Genomic DNA, 24,657 nt, shown 5'->3' with positions numbered 1-24,657 from the left:
TGTAATCCCAGCACTTTGGGAGGCCAAGATAGAAGGATTGCTTGTATTCAGGAGTTCAAGACCTGCCTGAGCAACAAAGTGAGGCCCCATCTCTACAAAAATCAAGAAGATGTAGGGGTATGTGCCTGTAGTCCCAGCTACCAGGGAGGCTGAGGCAGGAAGGCTGAGCCCAGGAGGTTGAGGATGCAGTAAGCCATGACTGTGTAACTGCGTTTCACCTTATGCGAGTGAGACTCTGTCTCAAAAACAAAACAAAACAAAGCAAAAAAACCAACAAGAAATTCTTATGTGTAGCCAGGTTCTAGAATTAATGATTTTGCTACATAAAATGTGCTCTTAGAGCTTAGAAATGCAGAATCTCAGGCCGCGAAGACCTACTTAGTTAGAATTTGTATTTAAAAAAATTCCAAGGTCATCCTCTATATAATAAAGTTTGAGAGTCACTAATTTTGACACAAGGGACAGACAATTAATCTCTTAGGCTCTGTGGGCCATACAGTCTCTGTTACAACTTTACAACTCTACCAGTATAATGCAAAGTAGACACAGACCATATGGAAATGAATAAGCATGGGTGGGTTCCAATTAATATTCAATTTATAAAAAGAAGTACTCTGCCAACCCTTTATTCTAGCATACAGGCATATTAAGAAGCAATTCATTTTAGTAGTAGTTCAATTAATAATTTTAGAGAACCAAAAGCATCCATGAGAAATAATATGAATTAAGTGGAATACTTTAGTTTTACCTAAAATGAGAATTACACTGAGAAATGTGGCATAGTTAGAGATAAATAATTCTACTTCTTTTTATATTTAATTTTAATTACTGATCACAAGTTCAAAAGCAAATAGTACTGGTGTCTGTTAGCCAGTCCTGATTGTTCTCACTCATATAGCTAACAGAAAAAAAAAAAATCTTCAGGAAACGTGCAAATATATATGCATGTATGAAAGCAGGTTGTTTTTTACTAAAACTGGGTGATAATAAATATGTTAGAAATGAACACAAAATGTCTTTGTGATAAACAAATTTTATAATGCAGAATTCTTTGAAGAAACATTAAATGTATCACACCTAGTGTTAAGAATAATTTGTGTATGTGTCTTGTTTGGGCAGTTCTCCTTGTCTCTGGAGGAGTATTTTCAGCTATGTCTTCAAGAATCATAATATTTTATTTCACTTTTATCTTTTTTGAGATGGAGTGTCGCTCTTGTCACCCAGGCTAGAGTGCAGTGGCACGATCTTGTCTCACTGCAACCTCCACCTCCCTGGTTCAAGTGATTCTCCTGCCTTAGCCTCCCAAGTAGCTGGGATTACAGCATGCCCAGCTAATTTTTGTATTTTTAGTAGAGATGGAGTTTCACCTTGTTTGTTTTCAGTAGAGATGGATTTTTCCCCAGGCTGGTCTCGAACTCCTGACCTCATGTGATCCACCTGCTTTGGCCTCCCAAACTGCTGGGATTATAGGCGTGAGCCACTGTGCTCAGCCAATATTATATTTAAAATATACCCAATGGTGTGCTGTTAAGTGCTTAACAAGTGGCTTACTGAAAAACGTATGCATTTTATATAGGCACATACATTATTAAATTTTACTGATATAAAGGACGTGCAGCACACAGTTTACAAATATACAGTCTCCACTGTAAATTCTATATAGCCAATTTCTTCTCACAGAATGTTTTCATTGCTATTTTTCAAACTTCTGTGTCCACAACCAACTATGGTTGCAGTTCTACCAAGATTTGACAGAATCAGACTACAAATAAGTGGTTGTATACTATCTGCAAAGAAGTCACACATCGTGGATGAGTGAGTGCAGGTTCACCATGAATGTTACTTGATATTTTTGCTTATATTAATTAATAAGATGAAAATAAAACAATAAAAATACATGTCAGAACTTGACTCTGTCAATGATGTAAGTGACTTACACAATGACAAACCTTGATTTGTAGCATTTGCTGATTTTTTTGCTACAGATACTTCTACCATGGCTGATTTTAAGCTACAATATGAAGTCACTGAATGTGGAGTTGGGAAGAGGTGGCAGTGGCACACCATTATATAGTATTTCCATAATCTCAAGAGCATAGGTGAGGGGAAACAGAGTAAAACATTAGGAAGTGATCCGTCTTGAACACTGACTGCTTGTTTTTAATGTCAGTTATTTAATTTTAAGTTTGTATATGTACATATTTTTGTGACCAGGTCTTGTTCTGTTGCCCAGGTTGTAGTGCAGTGGTGCAATCATGGCTCATGGCAGCTCTAACCTCCCAGGTTCCATCAATCCTCCCACCTCAGCCTTCTGAGTAGCTTGGGACTACAGTCACCAAGCCCGGCTAATTTTTGTATTTTTTTGTAGAGATGGGGTTTCGCCAAGTTGCCCAGGCTGGGCTCCAACTCCTGAGCTCAAGCAATCTGCCTACCTTGGCCTCAGCACCCGGGCCAGGATAATTCAAGTTTTTAAATTGCCATGTTTAACAACTGGATCACAGGACTCCTCAAAATTTAACAACTGGCTTTTGGCTCCAGCATGGCAAATACAGAAATATTTTATACCTTCATTTCCCAAAGCTTTCCAAACTATTATTTTAAAAATATGGTTTACTCTGGAGAAAACAGGAAACATTTAACACTTACCAAGAAGGGAAGGCAGTGGAGGCAATGTAGGTAACTTGATAAGCTCCAAAAGTTTACCTCCAGTGATGGCACAATAGAATAGGATTATAATTCCAAAAAGGTTTCCTCCAGGAAGACATTCACTGCCAGTAATTGACCAAACCACAGCCCACAGAAGAACAGTGATGGTAACTGAAATAAACCAGGAATACTACTTACTATAAATCAGTCGTCACATGCAGGTTTTGAACACAATCTAAAATAATTTTTAAAAATAAATACTGAATGAAAATGCAAATATTTATAATCATGTTTAATCTGTAAAGAGTATCAGTAAGATGAACAACTGGGTAACTGCCAACATCTTAAAAAATAGGATATTATCAGTACTTATGAATTTGCCTATCTGCCCCTCCTCATCCATCTCCCTTTACCCTGCCAGAAGGAACCATTAATTTTTTTCACCATTCACCTATTTTTCTTTATAATTTTACCACAAATATATTATTTAGTTCTGCCTTGAATTAGACATTATTGTTTCTTTTTTATAGTCAGTATTTGTTTAGAATTACCTACAAAGTTACCTTTTTCGAAATCGTTATTCATCATGGCATTTCAAACTTTTTTTTGTTTGTTTTGAAACAGGGTCTCTGTAGCCCAGGTTGTAGTACAGTGGCATGATTATGGCTCACTGTAACCTTAACTTCCCAGGCTCAAATGACCCTCCTGCCTCAGCCTCCTACATAGCTGGACTACAAGTGTGTATCACCATGCCTGGCTAACTTCTTAAAATTTTTTTAGTAGAGACAGGGTTTCCTCATGTTACCCAGGCTAGTCTCGAACTGCCAAGTTCAAGCAATTCTGTCTCAGCCTCCCAAAGTGCTGGGTTTGTAGGTGTGAACCATCTTATCTGGCCTCAAAATTTTCATCTGGGACAATTATCCTGCTGCCTAAAGTGTCTCCTTTAGGGAAAAGCATTTCCATAAGAATGTGAAATAGGCCAGGCATGGTGGTTCACGCTTGTCCGGTCACTTTAAGAGGTCAAGGCAAGAGGACTGCTTGAGCTCAGGAGTCTGAAACCAGTCTGAGCAACATAGTGAGATCTCATCCCTACTAAATATAAAATGTAAAAATTAGCTGGATGTGGTGGTGGGCACACGTAATCCCAGCTACTCAGGAAGCTGATGCAGGGATCACTTGAGGCCAGGAGTTCAAGGATGCAGTGAGCTACAACTGCACCACTGCACTCCAGCCTGTTACACAGCAACACCCTGCCTTAAAAAAAAAAGAAATGTTTGCCTGTTTGAAAACTTGTGTTTTATAAAACTGTATACTAAAAATTGAAAAGCTCATGGGGAAAACAAAGTTGGGGCAGACCACTCAAAACTGGTGACCAAAGCACTAAGAAAAACCAAAACAATCCTAATAAGAGTCTTAGCACAGATGGATCTACACTGACATTTGTGTCCCACACAAGCAGTCTGCTCTTTACAGACTTAAACCTGGCATCACATTGCCTACTTCAGAATGGAGATTCTCAAGGGTATTTTCTTTAAACAGAGAGCCGTCCCATCGAAATCTGATCCATATTGTAGCTCTCTGCAGGTATGAAAAAAAGGTCAACCAAAGGAAAAGCGTTGGCAGCTTCTTGACCTCAGCCCCTTCATCCACATGCGTAGTTTTATTAGATAGCTTAATGTTGTCGAATGTTTGAGTCCTTGAAGCCCCTAAACCAGCTACTAATTGATTGAAAAGACAGCACTCCTACAGAGATTTTATCTTTTAAAAGGTTCTCATGCAGGGTAGGCTTTATCTTTCATTGTAAGAAAGCATATATTTGGTCTTTTTTTTCCCCAATTCACTTTGCCTTCACTTGCTAGTGCTTAATGATACAAAATATTAATGGACCAGGAAAAATCATACACAAAACTGCAAATTCCATGCACTCTGACACAATTCTCCTATTTACCATTGCATATTAGCTAATTTGTGATATAGAAACACTCTATATCAGCATGCTGTATTTCTCAGGAAAGTCTGTTGTAGAGAATTCTTAGTTTTATTATCTGAAATTATCTTTATTCTCATTATTAAAATACAGCTTTTCTGGGTACATCCCAGTTTTACCTTAAATTCTATGTAGAGTATTATTGTCTCTCTGTTCCTTGAAAATAACATTCCTTGGTTTTTCTGGTTTTGAAGAGCCTAATTTCAGCTGTTTAAGGAATTCTTTTTCTTTGTTTTTAACATCTTCTCTTTTTCTTTGGCTTTGATTTCAGCATGATGTGTTTATGTGTGACTTCCTTTTGTTTTGCTTAGGATTTTTTTTTTCAAAAATCAATTCTGGAAAATTCTTAGCCTTTATTTCTTCAAATGTTTCCTCTTTCCCATTCTCCTTTTCTATGTTGCTAACCCTAGTTCTCATATTTTTCATCTTTGTGTGTACTGCATTCTAGGTAATCTCTTCAGATTTATTCACCAGTTCACCATTTTTTTTTAACTTATTCTGCTGTCTAATTTGTCCATTGAGTTTTTAATTTCAACTACTATCCTATAGCTTTCATTTCTAGAAGTTCAAGTTGGTTCTTCTTCAAATCTATTCATTTTTAAAATAGTTATTTGTTTTTTACTAATATTTTCTATTTTTTAACTTCTTAATAAATGTCTTATATCCTATTTGCTGATAATGCACATTTTTGAAATCAGTTTTGTTTCCTTTTGCATGTTGTGGTTTTTTTTTTTGTTTTTTTGGTTTTTTTTTTGTAACAGCGAGCTCTCCGTTGAAACTCTGTCTAAAAGTAAACTTTTTAGTTTGTCTTTTGCAACAGTAAGCTCTCCCTTGGAACTCTGTCCAACTTTGTTGGAACATTCAGTTGAATGAGTTTTCCCAGATGGGATCTGAATTTATTTCTACCATGTACTTAAAAGCTTACCATCTGAGACCATCTGAAAAAGTCTGAAAATAGATACATTTTCAAATTGAATTGTTTCTGTGAAATTGAAGACAAATCAGGATGAAGTTAAACATTTTTATTGGAGACTCCACACCTGCCCCAGCCAGCAACCACAGTTGAGACAGGTTTAGTTACAGGCCCCACCTACAGAACAGGTTTACCTCAAATTTGCCATCACACTGGGTTTCAACTTCATGTGGGTGAAGGAGAATGCTTTTTTTTTGGTTAGAATCTCCCAACCCGGGCAGGCTCTAGTTTAGCCTCTTGTGCTCTCAGCACTCTCAAAATCAATCTCAAGTGCCCTGAGGTTTAGAAACCTCCACAGTGGAGCCACCTTGAGTGCTTATTGACCTCTTCTACTTACAGTTTGGTTTTGGTATCTGATGATTCCCTGTTTTCTTGACAGATTATTTCAAAAGACTTAAAATATTTTTTCAGATGATTTCCTTGGTTTGTGACAGGATTGCTCATTGAGTCTTGTCTACCACAATGCTAGAGATTGAATTCAATGTACCTTTTTCTAAATCCTCACAGAATTGTTCCAGATTTTCTAGGCTTATGATACTACTGCAGTAAAATAACTAAGGGACTTTTGTTATTTTCCAATTAGCTACAAGGGTTAAAATTTCTATGCAATATTAGAGGTAGATTGGGAAAGCAGGATTTGCCAGCTATTATACTAAATTCTCCTTTAGTGCAGCATAAACCCAAGTCAATATTAAATTCAGCAAGGTGGAATTAAGATTCATGTTTTCTCTTTTCTACTTCAAGATAAGTCTTGTCTACCGTACTGCCATATAAAAAAAAAAAAAAACTCTCTCTTTCCCTGTGCCTTACTTGAAATACCGTTGTAACTACATAGCAAATGGTATGTCTATAAAGTTTCTCTAAATCATGTTTAAATCAGTTAACAATTTATTTCTCACTTACAATTATGGAAAACCACAAATTTTCACATGTAGGATTTACTTTTTTTTTTTTTTGAGATGGAGTTTCACTCTTGTTGCCCAGGTTGGAGTACAATGGCATGATCTCGGCTCACTGCAACCTCCACCTCCTGTATTCACGTGATTCTCTTCCCTCAGCCTCCCAAGTAGCTGGAATTACAGGCACCCACCACTACGCCCAGCTAATTTTTTGTATTTTTAGTAGAGACAAGGTTTCACTATGTTGACCAGGCTGGTCTCGATCACCTGAACTTGTGATCACCTGCCTTGGCCTCCTAAAGTGCTGGGATTACAGGAGTGAACCACCATGCCTAGCCTACTTTTTAAGAAGAATACTGATATATACTGCATAGACACAGGAAAGAATATAGGACAAAAGTTATCTTCTAAACCTCTGGAACAGAAGAACAGAAAAATAAGCAATGAGATGTTTATTTACCATGAATCTCATTTTTTCAGGCTGCTTTATGAATGATTATACAATTAAAAAATATGAGCCTCAAAATTACATTATTCATTTTTCACTCTTTCCTTATGTTGGTCCATATCTATTTCACTGTAGACATTTTAACTATAAATGTGCCACATTTTGAATAATAAAAGTTTTTTTTTAAAATAAAAAGAACAGAAAATGCATTAAATTATCTGTTGCCTTATCAGTTAGCATACATTTTTGGATTCTGGTTTTCTATACATGTTCTAAGTTTGAGATTTTCTTCCACGCTAGTTAAGTAACCTGACTTGGTTTCATTAAAAACATACGTAGAGCCTAAAGTATCACATATTATGCTTGGCTTTCACTGTCCCAGATGATAATGGTAAACATGTCTTTCAGAGCCCACAAAGTATAACTATAGAACTGAGTCTCATTTTTCAGTAAACATAACATATATGGGCATCCATATATTTACTTCAATAATGTTATTATACCTCAGTGCAATTTTCGAAATTGTCTTTAAATCTCCTTTAAAAGGCAAATTTTAGTAAGGCATAAAATTATGAGACTATTAGGAAAAAAACATAAGGAAAAAACATAAAAAAATTTTAGTAAGGCATAAAATTATGACATTGGTCTGAGCAATGACTTTTTGGATATGACTTCAAATATATAGGCAACAAAAGCAAAAACAGACAAAGCAGATTATATCAAACTAAAAAGCTTCTGCCCAGCAAACAATCCACAGCATGAAGAGAACCTACAGAATGGGAGAAAACAGTTGCAAACTATGTACCTGGCAAGGAGTTAATGTCCAGAATATAAAAGGAACTGAAAAAACTCAACAGCAGGAAAACAAATAATCCAATTTAAAAATGGCCAGAGGACCTGAATTTTTCAAAAGAAGACATATGAATGGCCAACAGGTATAGGAAGAAATGTTCCACATTTCACCTCATTCCTATCAGGATGACTATTATTCAAAAGACAAAAGATAACAAGGGGTTGGCAAGAATGTAGAGAAAAGGTAATCCTGTGCACTGCTGGTGGGAATGTAAATTAATATTACCATTATGGAAAACAGTATGGAGAGTCCTCAAAAAAGTAAAAATAGTACTACCATATGATCCAGCAATCCTATTACTGGGTATGTATCCAAAGGAAATGAAATCAGCATGTTGAAGAGATGTCTGCACTCCCTTTTTTATTGCAGTACTATTCACAATAGCCAAGATACAGAATCAACCTAAGTGTCCAACAATGAATGACTGGGTGAAGAAATTGTGGTATACACACAATGATATACTTTTCAACCATAAAACAGAATGAAATCCTGTCATTTGTGACAACATGGATAAACCTAGAAGACATTATGCTAAGTCAAATAAGTCAGGCACAGAAAGACAAATACTGCATGTTCTCACTCACATGTTGAATCTAAAAAATGTTGTTCTTATGGAAGTAGTAAATAGAACAGCGATTACCAGAGACTAGGGAGGGGAAGAGCTTGGGGTTATGGGGAGAGAGTGGTCAACAGGTACAAAGTGATAATTAGATAGGAAGAGTAGTTTGTTCTGTAGCACAGTAAAGTGACTATAGTTAGGAATAAGGTAATGTATACCTCGAAATAGAAGATTCTCTGTTTTCTTACCACAAAGAAATAATAAATGCTTCAGGTGACAGATATGCTAATTAGCTGGATTTGATCATTACACAATATATACATGTATCGAAACATCATATTGTACCCCACAAATACATACAATTATGTGTCAAAAATTAAATAATGCTTATGAATGGATGTTTATGTTTTTGAACAATTCATTTTATATTTTGATGTTAAAATTATTTTCTCTTTTGAAAATATGATTTGTAAAGGTGAAAAATTGTGGATAGATTCCAGGCATTTAAAAGTTGGCAGGTTGGCCAGGCGTGGTGGCATAATACCAGCACTTTTGGATGCCTACGTGGGCGGATCATGAGGTCAAGAGATTAAGACCATCCTGGCCAACAAGGTGAAACCCCATCTCTACTAAAATATGAAAAATTAGCCAGGCATGGTGGTGCATGCCTGTAGTTCCAGCTACTTGGGAGGCTGAGGCAGAGGAATTGCTTGAACTGGAGAGGGGGAGGTTGCAGTGAGCTGAGATTGCATCACTGCAATCTAGGCTGGGCAACAGAGCGAGACTCCATTTCAAAAAAAAAAAAGTTGGCAGGTTAAAACTAGTTTTGCCAGGTGCAATGATATACATCTGTAATCCAAGCTACTTGGGAAGCTGAGATGGGAGGATCCCTGGAGCCTGGGAGTTCAAGACCAGCCTGGGCAACATAACAAGATCCTATCTCCAGGAAAAAAAGGTGGAGTGGGTGAGAGGTGAAAGTGCAAGGAAGACAATGACCAATGCCTTGACATATAAATTTCTAGACTTTAAATCTAAAGATCCATGGAAAAAAAGACCACACACACACACACACACACACACACACACACATCCATATATCTCAAGTATACTGGGTGATATATATTAGGTTGTTGGGATATAAAATTTCAGTTAGACAGGAAGAGTAAGTTTAAGAGGTTCTATTGTACAACATGGAGACTATAGTTAATAATATATTGTATTCTTGAAAAATGCTAGGAGCAAATGTAACATGTTCTCATCACAAAAATGATAGCTATGTGAGATAATGCATATGTTAATTAGATCAAATTAGTCATTCCACTATGTAGACATACTTCAAAACATCATGTTGTACAAAGTAAATACATACAATTTTGTCTGTCAATGTAAAAAACAATACATTTTAACTATCAATCAAAGTATATTGTCTTCTTAAAAAAAAACTAATTTGCCTTTATAGATAATTTTCAAATCTCTTCTTTTATCTACTATATCACATATCCCCTAGCACACACAGACACATATGCACACAATTCCTTTTTGAACAAAAATATGGTATAAATGAATCTGAACTTTCATGTATTTATCAAATTGATAGCAGAATAACCTTTGGCTGTCTCCAAAGACCAAATTCATTCCTAAAGGACAAATACATCACAACCTTAAAAATATTCAAAATATTGTTGACATAAATTCCCAAAGAAAAATCCCCCAAATGTCTTATGCAACAGCAGCTCTACTAAAATAAGCTGAATTGCAAACCAATAATTCTTACTTATAAAGTAATAGAATTCATTTGGAAGTATAAATGGGGCTGTGTTTGCTAAAATGTTAGTTGCATTAGTTAAAAGTAATAAAAACCAACATTTATGTAGTATTTTAGATAGTCCTAAAGTAATCCTGTGAAATTACTCAGATATGGTAAAGAAAAAGGTCCTTGATCTGTGTTTCTGCCCACTTCCCACAATGATGGTGACCACAGTGATCCTGGAAGCCAAGGTGAAGATGGTGGAGTCCTGTTAGCCTAGATCCTTTCCTTGAATTGTAGAGCACAGCCACCTATGTGTGTGAATTGTTTACCAAGTAGTTTTTATATGTGGGAGAAGTCAACTTCCTTTTGTCCTTTCAACCAAATTATTTAGGAATCTGTCATTATAACAGCTTCATCTTTTGCCATCTCCTTCTGAATTCATCCTTACCGTTTGTTACGACCTTGTCCAGTAAACCATGTGGAGGGCAAGCCAGCATTTGTCTCAGTTTTTGTATGTGATTTGCTTCAGTTGGTGTTTCTTGTAGTTTTTTTTCACTGCTATCCAATAGGATACTGCCTTCTGTTGGTTCATTTCCATCTATGCCTTTGAGGTTCATAACTGTCTCCTCCTATATTTAAAGTAATTTTGAAAATCCTTAAAACTGTACATATTTTACACATTTTTATAGGTACTGCATCATCCCCTTACAAATCAGATTTCTATGACTAGAATCAAGGGTAACACTTTGTAGGGAAAATATACAACTTTACTACTAGCTAATCAGTTTGAAATAAGAATTATGCTAGGAGTATTTAGCACTGTCACTATTTTTAGTACTGGCCGAGTATCACTAATCTGGAACTCTAAAATCTGAAATACTCCAAAATCTGAAACATATTTTTTTGAGATGGAGTTTCACTCTTGTTGCCCAGGGTAGAGTGCAATGGCTCAGTATCAGGTCACTGCAACCTCCACCTCCCAGGTTCAAGCAATTTTCCTGCCTCAGCCTCCGGAGTAGCTGGGACTACAGGTGAGCACCCCCGTGCCTAGTTAATTTCTGTATTTTTAGTAGAGACAGGCTATCACCATGTTGGCCAGGATGGTCTCGATCTCTTGACCTCATCATCTGCCTGCCTCTGCCTTCCATATTGTTGGGATTACAGGCATGAGCCACCTTGGCCAGCCAAAATCCGAAACTTTTGAGCACTGTCATGACACACAAGTAAGAAATTCCACACCTAAACTCACATGACAGGTAACAGTCAAATGCAACTTTGTTTCATGAAGAAAATTATTCAAAATATTATATAAAATATATAAAATAAGGTATGTATGAAACATAAATAAACTTTGTGTTTAGACTTGGGTTCCATCTGCAAGATATTTCATCAGGTGCATGGAAATATTAAAAAAAAAAAACAAAAAAAAACCCCAAAAAATCCAAGACACATCTGGTCCCAAGGATTTCAGGTAATGAATACTCAACCTGTATTACAAATGCTTGGGTTACATAATATTTTATTATGTTTTTTAATACTTGGTTTTGTTTTGCTTTTTGAGATGGAGTATTGCTCTTGTTGCTCAGGTTGGAATGCACTGGTACGATCTTGGCTCGCCAAAACCTCTGCCTCCCAGGTTGAAGCGCCTCTCCTGCCTCACCCTCCTGAGTAGCTGAGATTATAGGCATGCACCATCACGCCCAGCTAATTTTGTATTTTTTGTAGAGATGAGGTTTCTCCATGTTGGTCAGCCTGGTCTTGAATTCCTTACCTCAGGTGATGTGCCCGCCTTGGCCTCCCAAAGTACTGGGATTACAGGCATGAGCCACCGTGCCCGGCTATAATACTGGCTTTAAAAATAAGAGTATTTAAGATAAAATTCAGGGTAATAATTGGCACATATCCAAAGCAGTTTAGGAAAAGATAACTCTCTGTAATAAAAACCAGTTCACATTCATTAATATACTTGAATTTAAGCAATAAAAAGAAAGGAAAAAAAAGCAAAACCACTGATTAGGTCAATGACACAAAGCATTTCACATGCTCTCCATTTTTACAGTCACAGGTAGGGTCAGCTGCCAATGATGTTAGCTGGGAAAAGTGGTAGTCACACCTGCCCTGGACTGTGTGAGTTTGGGGATGAGAGAATTGGTAAATGAGTGGTAGAATATGAAGAAAATAAAATTCTATCACAGCTTAGATTTACCTGTGTTTCTTGATGCATAGAGGCCATGTGATGCATTCCTGTTGATGGTTCTGAATCTTCACATGTAATTCTTTTATCTTCATCCTCCATAATTTATAATTAAGAAAATGACAGAGGGAAGAGGAACAAGATCTGTTTTGAAAGGGTATAGATATAAAGCAGTAAATTGAAAGTCTTTTAAGTTCAAAGATTTTGGATTACACTTATTTTTTTCCTAAGAATTCTGAATGGCTAAACTATTTGAAATTAGACTATTCTTAATTTTCAATAGCTGTTTTTTTGCTTGATTCCAGTATATTATCATTATTCTTATCTACCTTTTTACTTCTCTTGGAAAAAGCCTTTGTTGACCAATCACATGTTTATGATTTCTTTCCCACTCTGTTTTTTGTCAGTTATATGTCAAAACATTCCAAGCAATATCACTAGTAAATTGTCCTAATGAGCCAACTGGATGAATCAGGAAGGCTCCAGGTAATTTTCCAGTGTTGATATAAGGAATGTGTCACTAATGGGAAATTTCTGAATTCCATCATTTTCGGAGAATCTAGATTTGCTAACTCCCGCCTGGTTCTTAATTCTAAATTAAAGTTTAAAAATACATCACCAATGACTGAGTAGCCACAATGTCTTAGACACTATGATAAGTGCTATGGTAGTAGTCACTTTCTAGTCATAGCAGGCAATTCAAAGAATAACAAAACACATTTATTTTCCATAGACATGTTATATACCAGGAAAAATAAATTTATACCAGTGACTAAGAAAACCTGTAAGAGAGACTACAGATTGGCTCAATAAACACTCACTTGAAGCCATTCTCCCTTGGCTTTCCCTGCTATACAGGCTACAAGTGAAATACAGTACTCCAGCTCCTAGCCACTTTTGAGGGAGAGGTGGGCATTTGTCACAGTTTTATATATGAGATGCAGGTGAGAATTTCAGGAGAGGCCTTTAGAGGATAATACTTTTTAACTCTTTGTCCTCTAACATTTCCTTTTCTCCTTCCTAGAATGTAGATACAGTGCCTGGAAGGGCAGCAGACATCTTTCAAGCCTGAAAATAAAAGCCCTCCACTTAGTAGATAAATAAGATGGGAGGAGCTAGTACCCTGATGACATCTTTGAGTTGCTCCATCAGTCTTGGACTGCCAAGCATTGCAGTAATTGTTTAAACCACTATTAATCAAGTTTTATTTTTTTGTCTTTTTTAACTAGCAAGGAAACTAAATGCAGCAAGTACAATGAGTATCCCAATAGAGGTACACACTGCAAACTTTGGGAGAATCAAAGAGAAAATTATGTAAGAGAAAGGAAGAACTAATTCAACCCATATCAAAGTGCCTAATGTGTTCCAGGTACTATGCTAGACATAAAGACAGGATGAATTAGATAGAACCCCTCCCTCAAAGAATCATTTTCTCTGTTCAACCAAGTGGCAAAAAGTTTGCATTTAAAATTTGAAAGAACATCATAACCTTTCTACCACCACCAAGTTTCCTCCTTACAAAACACAACGGTAACCAGAGTACCATCTCAAAAGCCTTTAGTTTGTTTTTCATCATATATAATTTGCAATAAATGTGTTTATATAATGATATATATGAATGTGTGCATATGTTTATATATATATATATATATATATAAAACTTTTTAAATGAAAATACTTACTTCAAAATTTAGACTGATGATAAAAAAAAGAAAGTCACTTGACCAAAAAATATTAGACTCAGAGAACACTTGTCTTAAAGGCATGGAGGCATGAAAGCCAGTGGCGTGTGAGGGGAGACTGCTGGAGCCTGTGGCAGGAGGCTGAGAGTAATACAAGATCAAGTCAAAGAGTTTAGGATATCGTATCTCAAACCTTGGCACTTGGCCTTTACCTTCTGAAGTGAATGACCTCAAATATGGTAACTGACAAGATGGGCTGGCTTCAGATTTAGATAAGCCTGAGTCTGAAGTCCATCTCCCTCATATACCAAATTGCTCAACCTCTTTGGAATTAATTCTTTATTTATGAAATGGAGATAAGAATAGTTCTAACTATGCACACTTACCATTCAATAGTATTGGTTATTACTACCCATGAATATTCCTTCTTCCTGATCCTAAGAATCTTTAAGAATCATTTTGCTTTCCCTATTAAGCAAGATAAAGTCACCTGAATCTTGAAGAATTTACTACTTAATCCCATTGATTTTATTTGGTCATCACTTTTCATCTGCTTTTGAGGCCCACTTTTTAATTAGGTGGACATAACATTCATTTCTTCACCTTTCTCATTAGAAGAATTACATAGAAATTCTTTGGCAGTATCGTTAGAGAATCACCTCTCTCATCAAATTCTCAAAATCAGCCAATTCTGCCACTTACAAAAACTATTTTTAAATCGTCACTAACTATAATTTATTATTTTTAGTAGACAAAAACTATTGGTTCAAATGAAACCTTTGTGAACAAATTTTATTAATGTTATTATGGGGTCCTTTTAAACATAATCAAAACTTCACATGTTATGCCATCTGTGGGAATTTATATAATTTTACATTCCAAAAAAGTTCCCTATTCTCCAATAGTCTCAACCATAATTTCCAAAGTACTTATATGTGATCAGAAAGGTACTGCAGAAATAAAGGGTAAAATAAAATATCAGTCTTTTTTTAATAAGCCCAGTAAGAGATCTTATAACTGGTCAGCTGTCTTTGTTTGCTCTCTGCTGTGTTTCCATTTCTAAAAGACCATTTACAACATAGGTCTCACTTGAGAAACCCACTTAAATTTTAAAAACTTTCAAAAATGTTACTTTTATTTAAAGTGACCATGTTCACAGTATTTATTATTCATAATCATTGGGTCTTGAAATTACAAAAATGACCTTCGAAGAGCCATAAAAATATCATGGAACCCTCATTAGAAAGTTTATTCTCCTTACTCAGAGAAATTTCTAAGGACCCCCTCAGAGCCCATTAACCCTTATTTTGTTTTTGTTTATTTGTTTTTTGAGACAGAGTCTCCCTCTGTCATCAAGGCTAGAGTGCAGTGGCACAATCTCGGCTCACTGCAATCTCCACCTCCTGGGTTCAAGAGATTCTCATGCCTCAGCCTTCTGAGTAGCTGGGATTACAGGTGCCCCCACCTTGCTTGGCTAATTTTTTGTATGTCTAGTAAAGAAGGGTTTCACCATGTTGGGCAGGCTGGTCTTGAACTCCTGATATCAGGTGATCCACCTGCCTCATCCTCTCAAAGTCCTGGGATTGCAGGTGTGAGTCACCATGCCCAGCCCTCATTTTGAAAACAATTCTAATGACTTTGCTCCTTTGTTTTTCAAATCCTAGAAGATTAGATGTTAAACATTAATATTCAGGAAGAGATTGCTGTGATAGAGGCAAACTGAGAGCAGCATTAGTGACTGATGACAATGAAAGAGATGAAAAAGACAGCAATCTAAGTCATGAATGTGGGGATAAATATCTTTCCACAAGTGATATTTATAATGTTGACCTGCCAAGCACATTTCCCCTCACCTTTTTTGGTTGTTACCAAAAAATGTAACTTCTTTTTTTGTGTGTGTGATTTTCTTTTGTGAAATCCATGCCTCCGCTATTCTCCATCCATGTGGTCATGTGAGATTGTCATTCTGACCTCCCCAACCCACGTGCTCCACCAGTGATCCAGGGATGAGGATCATTGACAGGACTGTTCAATAAGGAAACTCCTTCCTCTGGTTACATTGATGGTTTCAGGCATGAGGACTGACATATACCTTGCCAATAAGAGTCAGCTTTGGGTATTTACTGGAACCACTGGGAAAGAGCTCTCTTTCTGTTTGGGTTGCTAAACCTAGACTTGCTAGTGAAAACACTTGTGATACCCAAGAAAGCCTTCCAAAGAATTAAATGACTACAGAGCAAAGACAATTCTCAATGTGGAAAAGGAGAAAAACTCCAAATTAATCACCACATTGTTGGTACATCCAGAAGCAGCTATGTTTGAATTAGGTAGGCCAATAAATTCCTTTTATTAAGCCAGTTTGAGATGGGTTTCTGTCACCTGCCACCAAATGAATTCTCAATAAGAATCTTCATACCTGAATTGGCCCTGAAAGATCTCCTGTATAATAAATAATATTTGGAAAGGTGATTCTCACGTGTAATCCCAGCACTTTGGGAGGCTGAGGCAGGTGGATCATCTGAGGTCAGAAGTTTGAGACCAGCCTGGCTAACATAGTGAAATCCCGTCTCTACTAAAAATACAAAACTTAGCCAGGTGTGGTGGTGGGCACCTGTAATCCCAGCTACTCAGGAGGCTGAGGCAGGAGAATCATTTGAACCCAGGAGGCAGAGGTTGCAGCGAGCTGAGATCATACCACTGCACTCCAGCCTGGACAACAGAGGGAGACTCTGTCCAAAAAATAAATAAAAATAAATCAATAAACAAACAAACTGCATCTTTTTATCAGTTTTCTCTCTAAGATTTCAGAAAGACAGTTTTGTTCACAGAATGCAGATAACATTTTTTAATGGTCAGGTAACAAAATGTAGCAACCAAGAAAAAGTAGTGGTGAAACACTGCAAAGACTAAGAGCCTGAGCAACATAGCAAGACACTGTCTGCACAAAAAAATTAAAAATTAGCAGGGCATGGTGGTGTGTGCCTCTAGCCACAGCTACTTGGGAGGCTGAAATGGGAGGATCGCTTGAGCCTTGGATGTTGAGGCTGCAGTGAGCTATAATTGTGCTATTGCACTCAGCCTGGGCAACAGAATGAGATCTTATCTCAAAAAAAGAAAGATAAATAAATTATTAATCAATAGACTAAAAGATAACTTGCCATTTAGGCATGTCTTAAGATTCTAGGAATTAAGGAGCTTTTCTTTTTAAAAAATTCCAGTTCAACTGCAATATTTTAAGAGATTTTTGTATATCAGAAAATTATACTGAGAACTAGGAAGGCAAGGTATCTTTTAGATCAGGAGTTCCCAACCCCAGGGACATGAGCTGGTATCATGTGGTCTGTCAGGAACTTCCATGCAGTAGGAAGTGAGCGGCAGGCAGGCGAGCCAGTAAGCATCTGTATTTACAGCTGTTCCCCAACTCAAGCATTACTGCTGGAACTCTGCCTATTGTTAGATCAGAAGCAGCATTAGATTCTCAAACAAGCACTAACTCTACTGTGAGCTACACATGTGAGGGATCTAGGTTGCGGACTCCTTATAAGAATCTAATGCCTGATGATCTGTTATTCTCTCCCATTGCCCCTAGATGGGACCATCTAGTTACAGGAAAACAAGCTCAGGGTTCCCACTTATTTTGTATTATGGTAAGTTATATAACTATTTCATTACATATTACAACAGAATAATAATAGAAATAAATGCACAATAAATATAATGTGCATGAACCCTCCCGAAGCCATCCCTGCCTTCCCTGGTCCATGGAAAAATTGTCTTCCACAAAACTGGTCCCTGATGCCAAAATGATTGGGAACTGCTGTTTTAGATAAACACTGTAAGTGACTATATGCAGAAACAAAATATTTTTTCGGCTTCTGAATGAAGCTATTGCATTATTTAAACTGATAAATAACCTGTAAACTATAGTAGAAAAACCTTGGTCTGCTTCAAATGGCAGAATTTTATAGGTCTTTAAATTCAGTAAATAACAAGAATTCAGTCAAGGTTCTATGGCTCAAATACAGAATTCAATAGAGGAGTGAGATCTTGCCTAAGCCAAGGGACTTGGCTGTTATGACTAATGTGACTGCCTACTTGCTCCTCCATTGTAAGTGAGGTATTTTCTGAAAATATATGCAAAGGCTGCAGGCCATTCATGCCTTTCTCTAGCATACCCAATATTCAGAGTTTCCTAAGGGACTGATACCCATATTTAGAAACTCTCTTGGCTTAATTTGAACTTTATTTTCTAGTACTAGGGACATATGCTACCAAAATTATAGAGCTATGAAATTAAATAAAGTTTTCTTGGCTGGACATGGTGTTTCAAGCCTGTAATCCCAGCACTTTGGGAGGCTGAAGCGGGTGGATCACTTGAGGTCTGGAGTTCAAGACCAGTCTCACCAACATGGTGAAACCCCATCTCTACTAAACAAATGCAAAAATTAGCCAGGCATGGTGGTGGTGTCTGTAATCTCAGCTACTTGGAAGGCTGAGGCAGGAGAACTGTTTGAACCCAGGAGGCAGAGGTTGCACTGAGCTGACATCATGACACTGCACTCCAGCCTGGGCAACAGAGTGAGGCTCCGTATTAAAAAAAAAAAAAGTTTTCTTAATCTTTTCACCCCACTTGGAAGAAAACTGCCCTTTTCAAGATCAAGAATATAAGCAGTTTGATATACGTATCTGGTATGGAAGTAAACAGAAGAAAAAAGTCTATTGATAGCAGTTGGCTTTGGGAAGGGAAATGGAAGAGGAATGGCTAGACTTTCATTTTTATTTTCTACATTATTAAGATTTAATAAGATTTTCTTACGTACTTTTAAATACTTTTTTTTTTTTTGAGATGGATTCTAGCTCTGTCACCCAGGCTGGAGTGCAGTGGCATGATCTTGGCTCACTGCAACCTCCGCCTCCTGGGTTCAAGTGATTCTCCTGCCTCAGCCTCCTGAGGGGCTGGGACTACAGGCATCAGCCACCATGCCCGGCTAATTTTTGTATTTTTAGTAGAGGCAGGGTTTTACCATGTTGGCCAGGCTGGTTCAAATTCCTGACCTCATGATCCATACCCCTCAGCCTCTCAAAGTGCTGGGATTACAGGTGTGAGCCACCGTGCCCAGCCCTGGTTTTCATATTTTTAAGCCAACTGTCTTTCCTCAAATGAAACCTTATCCTTAAATCCTACAAGTGGAACTAAGGTGGTGCTGCAGGACCCCCGTCTACGCACCTCTGTTCCTTCTGGCAAGTGAAGCATACTGCGGAAACCATTTCTGTAAACATGTTTTCACATAGAGAGATATTTGTTAAATGTTCTCTTTTTTCAAATTATCTTACTAATCTAAATGTTTACAAGTACTTTCTGTAATATTCCAGAAGAAATAAAGGAACTATCAACTTGCAAATGTCCTAAGGCTCTCAGTCAAGTAAAACAGACTTACTGCTATCTTTTCAATTACTACTAAAAAATATGGATAAAGACTTTTTACTCTTGTTATTTGCTGTCTGTGATTTGGATAGGCTGACATTTAATGGGGTAATCTTATGGAGAATTTACATACATTGCTTGCTATGATTTGAATGTTTGCTTCCCTCCAAAATTCAGATGTTGGAATGCAACTGTCAAAGTAATAGTATTAAGAGGGAGGTACTTTTGGAAAGTGATTAAGTCACTAGCATTCAACCCTCATGAATGGGATTAGTGCTCTTATAAAAGGGGTCAAAAGGAGCAGCCTAGTCCCTTTTGCTCTTTCCCTTCTACCATTTGGGAACACAGCTTAGTCTCTTCTTCCATGTGAAGTAGACATGGGAAGAAGTCACCATCTTACAAGCAGGGAACAAGTCCTAAACAGACATCAAAGCTAATTGGCACCTTGACCTTGGACTTCCCAGCCTCCAGAACTGTGAGAATTTAATTTTGATTATTTATAAATTATTTAGTTTGTGGTATTTTGTTATAGTAACAAAAATTGACTAAGACATTGCTAGAGTACTCTATTGTATTCATGCCTTTGAAAGAGCATCACTGTGATTATTCAATACTCTATGATGATTCTAATAACAGTCTCCTACCTTTGTGTTCATCCATTCATGTGTTGAAAGTATAGGTTTTCAGTCTCATATAGTATTTCTATATAGAACATACAGAAACATTCCAGTTTCTCTACTTGCTTATCAACACTGATCTAATGCTCATTTCCCTAAAGGAGCCCTATCCAGCAATGAGGAATTCAGATCTGGCTCAGAGTAGGGCTTAAAATTTTCTTTGACAATTAGTTACCAAAATGACTAACAATGTTTCCCTGAATGAGAACTACCTTATCTGAAAGCCTTAGGTGAGTCAAATACATGGGGCCAAGTTACCAAAGGAAAACAATCACTGTTTTGATTGTAATCTCACTGACTCATGAAGCAAAACACTATATAATGAGATATGAATAACAGGAAACTGCCCCTACATAAGAAGGGATCCATTACTTGCTTTCATCCTTTCTATTCTCTCTCCTCACCAATGGGAAATGTATTTATTAAAAGTTTAAAATATTATTTCTAGGCCCACTAAAATCAGAATCTACCCCAAGTGGGTAGATTCACAGACGTGAATTATTGACTGTCTAAATGCCAAGTGTTCAGGTATGCCAGTGTGTCCCTTCCCCAGCCCTAGGGATAAATCATGACTGGTCTAAATAAATCCCTGTAACACCATTCCTTATTGCCAGTTATTGATTAATGACTGAACATGATTCATTTCTTGCCATTGGAATTTGTAGGCAAGACTATTGGGGCACATTAGGTAAGATTTTCCTCTTAATTAAGACAGAAAGAGAAGAGGAAAATTCTCCCCTCTTTTTGATTTTAAATGACCAGGTGAAGAGGCAAGGGAGGTTGGGGTTGTAGATGGGTTTCTTGGGACAATTCTAGCAGCCATCATTCACCCATGAAGAAAAGGCAAGATTAGCTAAACACCGAAAGCAACCTAGAGCCCAGATATTATTGAGCTACTGAACAAACCCTGGACCCACCTACCTTCAAACATCTTCGTGTATGAGAAAAGTAAATTAGCATTTTTGAATGGATTTTTGGCTGAATATCCTGTTACTTGCAGCCAAAAGCATCCTAACCAATACAATAGGTGATCTTGCTGTAGAACCATCCCTGAGAAGCCCTGATGAACAGTGAGGATGAGGAACCTCTGGCTTATAAACTTCAGCTTCTATCTCTCTACCTTCTTGATATAGTGCAAAATCATCAGAGATGATGAATGATCAGAGCACTGCCTTTGTGTTGAAATTTCTCAAAAATGTCCAGAAAGTAACATTTGAGAAAGTTAAAAATTAGTGCCAAGGTTTTCACTGACATTCTTTTAATGAACAGAAATTATTTGGATTGTAAGATTATATATTTCCCCTCCTCTACCCTGAAGATAAATTGTAATATTTGAACACTGAATGAAGAAAAGTTGGACTTATAAACGTTTGGTTGTTTACCAAATTTCTACTCATGAAACAAAACAACAACAACAAAATATTACTACCACTGCTGCCTGGAGTTTCATTTCTTGCTTTTTCTACTCGAAGAAATTCAAAATCTAACTCAAACGTCACTTTCTCAGTATTTCCTAACTCCAATATTGACAAACTCCCTCATTTTCCTCTCTGAGGATTCATTCATTCATTCACTCAACAAACGAACTATTATGCTCTTGTTATGTTCTAGTCCTTGAGCTGAGGATTCAGAAGTGAACAGTTTTACATAGTTCCTATATTCAGATCTTGTAATCTAGTCAGAGAATGATAAATGATTCCTAAGCAATCGTAATGAAATATGGTTAAGTTTCAACTTAAGACACATGCAATAACAACTCCATCCCTTAATAACTTTCATTTTCTTTTCTTTTCTTTTTTGAGACGGAGTCTCACTCTGTCACCCAGGCTGGAGTGCAGTGGAGTGATCTTGGTTCACTGCAACCTCTACCTCCTGGGTTCAAGTGTTTCTCCTGCCGCAGCCTCCAGAATAGCTGGGATTACCAGCGTGCGCCGCCATGTCCAGCTAATGTTTATATTTTTAGTAGAGATGGGGTTTCACCATGTTGACCAGGCTGGTCTCCAACGCCTGACCTCAAGTGATATGCCCATCTCGGCTTCCCAAAGCCTTAACAAGTTTCTATGGTGTGTTAAGCACAAGAGTAACAAAGATGACTACGAGGCAGTCTATCCTTTAAGGAGGGTGTCAGAGACTGATACGTGTTTACCGAATTTCTTCTGCCTGGGCCTACAGTACATTTCCAGTCTCCCTTGCAGGTCAGTGTGGCATGTGACTGAAGTTTGGCCAATGGGATGTGGGCATAAAGAGTATGTTATTTCCAGTCCTTGGCCATAAGAAACAATCTTCATGCAATCCTCCACATAGCTTCTCTTTTTCTGTCCGTTGCCTGGGAACTAAGCACTCCAAGGTCTTAGGGGATGGCAAAACCATAATATAAAAGGAGTTTCGGTTCCTGAATCATTGAGTAGAAGGCCACCAGCTGAACACGTGAATGGACTTGACATGAACGAGAAATAAGACTGAACTACGTTGAGCTACTGAGATTTTTTACTTTATCTCTTAAAGCAGCTACTGTTGTCTTAAGGTTATACTCTCTAGTCAATAGCATTTGATGATTCTTAGTACCTCAAGAACGCTAACCTAGTCCACAAAGGCAAGTCCCACTGGTTAATCTGAGAACTAAAATAAAAGCAAGCAAGAAAAATCCACGCCAACACCTGACAACAGTAAACACACGCGCGCGTCACGTTACCGGGTGTACAAACAGAAAAGGCTGGCTCTCGCTCCCTTCTCCAGCCCAGCAGGCCTACAGGGTCTCCACCGCGGGCGCTGGGTTTATTTTTACTCTTAGTGTCTCGGGGCCTCCCACTTGGCAGTCTCCAGCGGAGTCGACCAGGCTCAGTCGGATTAGGAAACAGGCTGTCAGGGAGGCAGTGGAGCCTGGTCTTGCCACCCGCGCGCTGGGGTTCCCGGTTTGCGCATCGTTCCAAGCTGAGCGGGGAGGCAGCGATGATTGCAGATAAACGGCTTCCGGACGCGGCACCGCGTGTAGGCTGCCCCGCCTTTCGCACACACCCGCGGGGCGAGTCACAGCAGGGAGGTCCGCCCGTCGGCGCCGGTACAGGATCTGGAGCAAGCCCGGGTTGGTCCGGGGCCCGCAGCAGCCGCCGCGCTTGCCCTCTGCCGGGTTTCGGGTCGGGCAGCGGGTAGGTGGCGCCATGCCAACCACGGGCCCACATCCTAAGGCCTCGGAGCCGCTCAGCGCGGCCTTTCAGCTGCTTATTCTCACTGGGCGGATCCGCGGGCTCCCGCTGCCAGGACCAGCGCGCTCCCGGGGAAGCTTCGCGGAAAGCTTACCCAGGGAGCGCGGACCCAGGCGCCGAGTCTTCCCGGAGATGACCAGACCCGGCGCGGGGAGCGCAGCAGGCTACCCGGGACTCCGCGGCGCAGGCGGGGCAGCCAATTGCTTATCGTTCTCGAAACCAACCTGTAAGTTGTGTATCAGTACTCCACCTGTGAGCTGTACTTTTTTTTGGAAGTGTCTTCTCAGATGCAGTGGGAAGATAGGATTCTTTCTTAAGGTGACCAATGGCGAGATAAAAGACTTGTTCTGCCCCCCTTCCCCCGCCCTTTATCGCTTAACACCTGCATTGTGATTCTATTTAACTGTTATTTCATATTTGTGTCTTCCTTTTCTCCGTATTTCCTCTTGTGTGTGTGTGCGTGTGTAAACGCGCGCACCCCTTACCTGTTTTTCACTCCTGTAAACAAGTGCCAATTTTAATCACCGCTTTTCAGGCAAGGGAGACTGTCCTCAAATTTCTCCACCAGACAGAAGGCATTCATTCTTGTCTCTCACGTTCGTTTTTGTGATGAACCTAGGTTCCATGCAATAACCTTCAGATCATCTGAAATGATTATTTTCCTAAACTGAACTCTTCCTCTCCTAAAGCTTGCAAAAATTTCTGTGCCATTCAGCTTCCTCTTACCACAGGAATGACATATATTTTTCCTTTTAGTCTTATGTCCTTCATTAATATATCACCTGATTTGAATAACATGACTTCCAGGAACATTGAATTTTTTGGCTAGATTTTACTTCATTTTTATTGCTGATAGTATTTATAAACATGTTTTATAGTTTATGGTCAGCTCCGAAAAAGACTAATTTAGAGCATTTGTTAATGTTGGAGCCCATTTTGTAGAATGCATTGTACATTTTTTAGAATTAATTTGTTCACAGCTATACATATATTATACATGTATACCTACTCACAGCGTAAAGTATTTCATAGCATATTTGAAAGAGTCAGTGTTCTAGAATTCACTAGAGAAGTTATGGCATTTTGATTGTGATACACGAAAAGAAACCCAAGTGACTTAGCTAAACTCCTTAATTTCACAAACCAGAAAACTAAAATCCAAGATAAATTGGGTGACTTGGTCTAGGTCACAAAGCAAAGTTATCCATAATTCAGTATGTAATGCCTGGTCCAAAACCCCAGAGATATTCTTATAATCAATGGACTCTTTCAGAATGCTAGTTAAAATATCCTTTTGTATGAATTTTAACCTATCTTTCATCAACAGCATGATATTCTTCCTCATACATAAAGTGCTGTCT

At 38.1% G+C, this 24,657-nt stretch overlaps 1 protein-coding gene and 2 long non-coding RNA genes across 8 annotated transcripts in view; 2 read left to right on the top strand and 1 right to left on the bottom strand.

The window, feature by feature from the left end:
• Window positions 1-24,031, bottom strand: part of SLC9B2 (solute carrier family 9 member B2) — a 61,657-nt gene extending 37,626 nt beyond the window's left edge. For 2 of the 6 annotated variants that reach the window (XM_078366753.1, XM_078366756.1), the window contains exons 1-4: window positions 23,782-24,031; window positions 12,322-12,453; window positions 10,564-10,744; window positions 2,647-2,817 (exon numbers count right to left, since the gene is read on the bottom strand). In XM_078366753.1, the coding sequence (XP_078222879.1) occupies window positions 2,647-2,817; window positions 10,564-10,744; window positions 12,322-12,411 (442 nt within the window). In that variant the 5' untranslated portion in view covers window positions 12,412-12,453; window positions 23,782-24,031. Of the gene's footprint in view, window positions 1-2,646; window positions 2,818-10,563; window positions 10,745-12,321; window positions 12,454-22,785; window positions 23,216-23,781 lie in introns of those variants that run through there. The other 4 variants (XM_008992905.6, XM_078366755.1, XM_078366754.1 and 1 more) reach the window with 2 other exon arrangements.
• Window positions 1-24,657, top strand: part of LOC144576518 (uncharacterized) — an 803,862-nt gene that overhangs the window by 127,146 nt on the left and 652,059 nt on the right. The gene's annotated exons all lie outside the window — the stretch shown is intronic.
• Window positions 23,105-24,657, top strand: part of LOC118152236 (uncharacterized) — a 97,908-nt gene continuing 96,355 nt past the window's right edge. Inside the window, exon 1 of the long non-coding RNA XR_004740758.3 lies at window positions 23,105-23,522. This is a non-coding gene — a long non-coding RNA (uncharacterized LOC118152236). The remainder of the gene's footprint in view (window positions 23,523-24,657) is intronic.

This window comes from Callithrix jacchus, chromosome 3 (genome assembly GCF_049354715.1).
Source record: "Callithrix jacchus isolate 240 chromosome 3, calJac240_pri, whole genome shotgun sequence".
Taxonomy (NCBI): Eukaryota; Metazoa; Chordata; class Mammalia; order Primates; family Cebidae; genus Callithrix; species Callithrix jacchus.
The sequence above is the reverse complement of the archived record's forward strand: the minus strand, read 5'-3'. Positions and strand labels throughout refer to the sequence as shown.